Genomic DNA, 7,042 nt, shown 5'->3' on the forward strand with positions numbered 1-7,042 from the left:
ACTTCATTAGATTCTTAGTTTCGGGGCCCTTACCCTGGGGTAAAGGGGAGTGCCCCCTGGCAAGGAGCCGGGGGGGGGGGGGGGGGTGCACAGTATATGTAGTAGCGAAATCCAACATTGACAACCGCCATCCCAATGTTTTGCAAGATGTTATTGCCGAGCGCGTATACGTTAAAGAAATGGTGTCCAAACTGCATGTTTTAAAGTTTCGATTTAATTTATATATTTTTGCAAAAAAAAAGCTGGCCTCATATGAGGCCATGACTGACCTCATATGAGGTCAAATTGCTTGTCGTCTAGACACTAGACCCCATCAAACGCAAGCATCAATGAACACACACTCACTCTACCTTTTTCGTAATGTGCTACAGTACTACTGTAAAATGGCGTTCCGAGCAAGAGACCGCTCTCGCGAACAGACGTTGGCGAAAGCCCATACGCAAGTTGCGCGATGATGTTGGGCGGTGATTGGCCTCTCTCCAAGTGGGAGCGGCTAGCGGGGGAGCCCCATGTTGTGGTCTGTGTTAGCTCATGTTCGGGGGTGTTGCTGTTGATGTACTTTTTGCCTCTTGCTCCCTTCCCCTTGCTTCTCCCCCTCCTCAACCCGTGGAGCCTCCTCTTTTTATCGCCGTCACAGGGCGTGTGGGAATTTCCAGCACTCATTCCTAATTTGCAACTAAAATCGGATTGCAATTCTGCACTTAAAATTGAGAGATGCACGAAAACCCGACCACACGACCCCCTTTTCCCCGTACACCTTGGAAGATAACCTTAGGGCACACGGGTTCAAAGCTGTGAATAAGCGAGCAAACATGAGATGAAAGCTCCAGTTCAAGATGAACATGAGAGACAATTATTCAGCGGTCTTGGCTAATATGGAAAGCCAGGACAGACTTCTATCTGAGAAGGGGAGCGATGCCTGCGGCCCAGAGCCGGCAATGGCGAGCAATAAGGGTCTTGACCGGACCAAGATGCCTTTCACGGGAACAGACAGAAGAACATTGAAGGTGATGACTTACGCGATCCCGACGGTATTGTACGTGGCTGTTAGTTTCAGGTTGGGCTGGACGATTTTCATTAGATCATGGACATTACCCTTCCAGGCCGTCGGTGAATGGGCGCTTCTGCAGGCAACATTACTCGTAGTGAGGAGATTCCAGAGGAGCAACTGGAAACGAACGATAGAAGACGCTATATTGGACTGGGCTGTAGCGCGGGTTTATTTGGGTTGGCTGACTATAACCTGCACGTATGGCCTAGCAGATTACATATATTTCGGGTCGGCAGTACCGGGGTTTGTATTATATTGGGTCTTAATACCCATAGAGGCGATCATGTTCGACTACTTCAGATGGGGCATTCCCATCGTCAGCCTGGCCTGGTGCTGCTTAGTCATCGATGTGCTAGAAGGGCGAGTTAACAGAGCGTACATCAGGTCCTTGAGATTAACTACCGTCTTTGGGCTGGGGTGGTCGTTTTACAGAGTTGCTGCGGGTCACGCTGACTTACGAAGAAAGAGCAAATTTGATGGCGGGATAGTCAGGCTGGTTAAGATCTTCACAGAAACATGCTACTCTGCGAGTGAAGATGAAGAGAATAGCAGATGTCGTACTATAGTGGCATGGCAAGCACCCGAGAGGCGGAGGTTCGGGGCTTTGGACGCTAGGGAATTCATCACGCGTATCCTATCCAAGAGCTGGATTTATGACGGAGATGCCTACGCAGCCTCTCCGGTTACCAATGTGTACATCTCAGCATTAATATATGCTGTCAATCTTATAGCTTTCGGAATTTCAGGCAAGGTCGAGGGCCCATTCGGCGAACGAGTGTTTCAATTTACATGGAATAATGTTATGGACACGGTCGAAGTTGTTGGGTTCACTTTCTTTTTAGGTATCTCTGTGATGGCCATCATGTTCCCTAAGACGACCAGAGCTCACTTGACTTACAAAACGATCCTCGTAGATTCCAGGTCTGTGAAAGGATGGGGAGCTATGTTCTGGGGCGTATCTGCTGAAGAAATCAATGCGTGCGTTGAGGAGGTCGGACCCGGTCAACTCCAGTTATAGAGAAACGGGACGGGCTGTTACATGGGTCAAGGTGCAGTAGGTGGATCCAATGAGATGGGAGTTAATCTTCACACAAAGAAAAAATACCTTGACGAAAAGTGGGGCCAGGAGTTCTCCGCAGGCCTCGTCGGGGAGGTAGTGGCCGACGCGCCGGGCGAGCCGATATTCCACGCTGGTAAAGGTAGCCTAAGAGTAGGAGAATTCCACGACGACATGCTAGTGGGGGGCTACACCTGTGTTGCGTCTGATCGATAGTAAAGTCCACGACGGAGCAACCGGACTGCACGATCTACGCGTCACGGCATACGATCAAAGTCGTGTCCATGCAGGATTGTTAATCTGCACGCATGGAACCAACGAAGGAAATGGATATGATAAATCAGGCTTGCGATTCTCGAAATGGGAATCTGAAATTCAGGGTTGATATCGCATACATGGCATATGCGCCAAATACAGTATCCTGCCAGCGGCCATCGTTTTTGCTTTATCGAGAGGCACCTAGCTGGAGCATTAGGAATGAAGTAGCTCTGCATTAGCGATATAAGTAGATACGTTTGCGGATAGATATCAAAAGAAACCAATAACGAACAAAAAGAACAGAACAACACAGTGCTTTAATTGCACAACCAAAATCCTAGTGCAACTAGTCCGGCATAGTCGAACGCTCGAGAGGGCGTCAAGCAGTGGCAACCGAGCAGTGAGGAGACTGTTGAACCACGCGGCGTTATAGTTCGCGTTTGAATCTTAGAACTTCGCGCACGGAGTCAGCCTATCCAACTCGGCAGCCCTGTCCCCGGGCAACGGTGACTTGTTGCATCCGCTGCTCGTCGGTAGTCTACCTTCCTGCTTTACGCGGCCCGTTTGTGGACAAACCGGAGAGACCAACTCCTCCCAACAGTTCCCGTCGTACGCGGCACGCGCTCTCGGAAGGGTCGGCTTTTCAAGATCTGACTCGACATTGAAGTCAGACATATATTTACTTCGGTAAATGTTCTACCAACGCAGAGAACAAACTGTTACGGTTTTGATAAGGATTGAAGAAATTAAGGAACGCACTGGACATGAGACAGTAACATGCGCTGCATTTTGCAGAATGATCAGACAGCGTGGGGTGTCAGAAGGGGAAGCCACCCTGACGTGCCAGGTTATCAAAGCACAGAGACTGGAATCGGCGGGGTCAAAACAGAGCGGCGTTAGTACAGTAATACTAATCGCATAGCGAGATCCGTCATTGAAGGGAGCCAGATGACCGGCATTGAGCAGGGGCGGCGGTCAAATGGATCGTTAGAACAATGATATTGTGAAGGGGATTTCAATGGTACGCCCACTGCAGGAGATCTTCGGAATAAAAACGAGTGTGGAAAATGACGGACCGCAAGGACAGATTGTCCATATCACAGTCTGTCCACAACAGTATTTAGTAGGAGCGACGGCGACGACGAGTAAAGCCACCTCATGAGGATTACTCTTCCACGAAAGTATAATTTGGTAACGTCTTTTTAAATTAACTTCAAAAACTACTTCCCCTTGCCCAAATGAGGTCAGACTGGTAGTGATGGATGCTCTGCGTTTCCTAATCAACCAGGAGGAGATACAGAATCTCTAGCCGTACTGGATCAGAGATTCCTCGACTTTCTTTTTAGGGTCAAAGTGTAGATTTTGGGGCGACACCCGGCCAAAGTGAAATCTACGTGGGGCGATTTCAATGCGGTGGGGGTTTTATACGGCGACACTACTAAAAAGTGCTTTGCTAGTAGGGTGATTTTGGTCCATGGTGTCCTTTTCATGGGTGACAATGGACGTTTTCTAAGGTGACAGAAAAATGATCGTAAAGTCACCTCCGACAAACTAATATTCAGGGATGTCACCCCATAAAAACGTATGCTATCGTGGCATTTCGGCAGAGACCTAAATGTTAGAAAAATCGCCCTAGAAACGCATGATTGTTTAATGTCACCCTTATAAAAGCACGCCAACGCACGGTTTCAAACTGGATAAAGCGCTCTCAAAACTGAAACAATATAGTGTGGCTATAGAGGCCGCCCAGTGCCCACGACAGTGGCATACGGTGACGCGCGGTCACGCGGCGTACGTTCTGCCTTCTGAACCCGCCATTTTTCGGCGTCTACGTTCCCCAGCTACCCCCCCGCACATCTCGCCGCAATGCCCTCACCGGCCTTCTTCATCGCCTTGCTCACCCTGCCTCTAGCACGGTGCACCGCGGCGGCATCTCCAAGTGACCCGGAACCCGCACCAAAGAGCCCGGCGCCCATCTCACGCGCGTCCATTAAGAACGGAAGTTTGTGCAGATCTCTGGGGAAGTGCAACATTCCTAGTATTCTTGGACACTATGAGCTGGGCGATTCACAGGGTGATGATTAGTGATGGCCGACAAGGGGCAAGCGGCCACAAAATGCAAGATGGCGTTTTGTACGCTGCCGCCGGATTGACAGGCGGTAACGAAAGTTTCTGGCCTATCGATGCCAATTCGATTACACTATCCCTTCACACAAGGCAGGCTCTATTAAACGCGATAGATGATGGTACCAACGACTTGCCGCACAAGAAAAAGTTTTTGCAAGAGATGTTCCGTCGACTGTATGCGTGGATGATGGCCCATCGCCGTGTACCGATGCTCATCGGCGGTATTGGGTCACGCGGACAAATCACTGGATCAAGAAGGTTTGAGGTGCACCGGTATGGCCCGAACCTCGTGCGCAGCAATGACGATTCATGCGTGTCGGCTGCGCTGTCCAACGGCACTTGTGCGCTACATGGTACCACAGGAGGAACAAGCGTCGACAAGTACCTTCGGAAGCATCCGATGAAGATCAAAACACTCAAGCAACTCTTTTCTCTGGTTCACAAAATTCCCGCTCAACTATCAGTGCGCCGAGTTCCTAAAGCTGTGAAGAAGGCGTTCGATACAAATCCTTTCAAGTGGCTTGCGCACCATAATCAAGGCGTGTGGATAGTCCGAATAGTGGAACACGGAATTGTAGATCATTGCGTTGCGCTGGACTGCAACCATGGTATTGTCCATGATAGCGCTTCAAGGTGTCCGTTCGCATTAACCTAAGATGTGCTTCGTCTCCTTGGCGGAGATGAAACAAAAAATTTGCGCGTGGCTGAAGTGAGGGAGCTAGTTAAAGTCCCTGTCAATTCCAAGAAGCCCTCACGCTGCTCGTGTTCATCCCCCGCCCCTCCCGCTCCTTCTTCGCCAGCTTGAAGTACTCGGGCGTCGAGCAGGGGAGGCTACATGCGTGGGTGCGCAAGTTGGAAGAGAGGGAGAGAAGGGTCGGCCAGGCGGAGGAAGCAGGGAAGGACCGCGTTGCCGAACGGGTTGCTACCGTGGCGAGGAGGGAATCGAAACAGGGCGCGCCAGTCCTCCTCTCTTGTATCGGCTTCAAAGATCGCAGGGGCTAGCGCAGCATATGAGAATCAGCGAAATTTAAATTCTCAGAATGGAAGCCGCGTGAGGGCCTCCGTATCCCATCGGAACACCAAAGCGCTGGGAGTTACGGACAGCGAAATCGGCACCCATCTCGCCGGGTGACTTAAGAGTTGTGAGAGCGAGAAGATCAGTGGCCATGACAACCTTGGCACCAACAGATTTGCTTGCCGCGATGAATGGTTCGTAGTCATCAATGGATCCATCAGTGGCCGGGTATTGGATTAGGGTACCGCAAAGGTCCTTGTTCGCAGCGTCATATGTCTTGTGGTCACCGACAATGACCTCCACACCAAATCGTTCGGCACGAGTCTTGACCAGATCGATGGTTTGAGGGTGAACGAGCTCACTGACGAAGAAAGACTTCTTCTTTCTACGGGCGATGTTGAAGCACATAGACATGGCTTCCGCGGCGGCCGTGGCCTCATCGAGGAGAGAGGCGTTCGCAACTGGAAGACCAGTGATGTCGGCTACCATAGTTTGATAGTTGAGCAGGGATTCAAGCCGGCCCTGGGCAATCTCTGCTTGGTACGGTGTGTATTGGGTGTAACATCCAGGGTTCTCCAAAATATTGCGGAGGATGACATGTGGGGTGAGAGTGCCATGGTAGCCCATGCCGATATGGTTCTGGTAGAGCTTGTTCTTGCTAGCCATTGCCTTGAGTTTGGCTAAAGCCTCGGTCTCGGAAAGGGACGAGCCTACCTCTAAGTCGCGATTGTTGCGAATGGAGGACGGAACAGTCTGGTCGATGAGCTGATTGATGTCCTGCAAGCCGAGGAACGCAAACATTTCTGACACGTCCGTCGAGGTGTTGTTATGCCTTTTCGCGAAGGAGTCCGTGGCGCTGAAGAGCTCCGGGACAGCGGAGAAGGTGCGAGCGTATTGGGACAAGTTGGAAAAGGATGAACGCGTCGGGACGGATCGCGAGAAGAATGACGAGGCGTAGGAGGAAGACGCCGGAAGCGAGTTGGCAAAGCTAGATACCCTAGGGGCGACAAGGAGCCCAGCGCGATGCCCGACAGAGGCGAGGGAGCGGAGGGCGGCCATTGGGTTCTATCGTTGTTCGGGGGAACTCGAAACAATAGAGGATGGTTCGGACAAGAGAGAAGCGGCCTTGGTCTTCGAAGAGAGGGTTCGTTTCGAGACGAGGGTAAAGTGAAGACCAATGACGATTCTGCAGAGTCAAAAGGGACAAGGATGGGCAGAGGGATGACTTAAACCTTATGTAGATGTTTGTGCTGAGAAAAGATGGGAAAAATTCGAGGTGCGGTGGTCGAGGGAGGTCCGAATCATGAGGCTGAAAACGGCGAGGGAGCCACTGTTTGGCTCTTTGCGTATCTCCACGGCACACTGACAGGCGCATGCGCTTCGGCAGCGGAAGGGGGATATTTGATGGGCGTTGAGTGGCGATGCAACCTGAGCCGCGAATGGCGGTAGACTGGTGTACACGAATCTCACGCTGCGCCCCAGGTGAGCATTATGAGCCGGTCGTTTGGACGTGGCCCGCCGCCACATTGTTTGT

The 7,042-nt window shown here is 51.2% G+C and overlaps 1 protein-coding gene across 1 annotated transcript; it reads right to left on the reverse strand.

Annotated features, from left to right (window-relative positions):
- Nucleotides 1–5,520: 5,520 nt before the first annotated feature.
- Nucleotides 5,521–6,309, reverse strand: CHC_T00007428001 (hypothetical protein). The gene has a single exon (XM_005711017.1). It carries the CDS (start codon nt 6,307–6,309, stop codon nt 5,521–5,523), a length of 789 nt encoding a protein of 262 aa, XP_005711074.1.
- Between the last annotated feature and the right edge of the window lie 733 nt (nt 6,310–7,042).

Source organism: Chondrus crispus, genomic scaffold, assembly GCF_000350225.1.
Source record: "Chondrus crispus Stackhouse genomic scaffold, scaffold_73, whole genome shotgun sequence".
Taxonomy (NCBI): domain Eukaryota; phylum Rhodophyta; class Florideophyceae; order Gigartinales; family Gigartinaceae; genus Chondrus; species Chondrus crispus.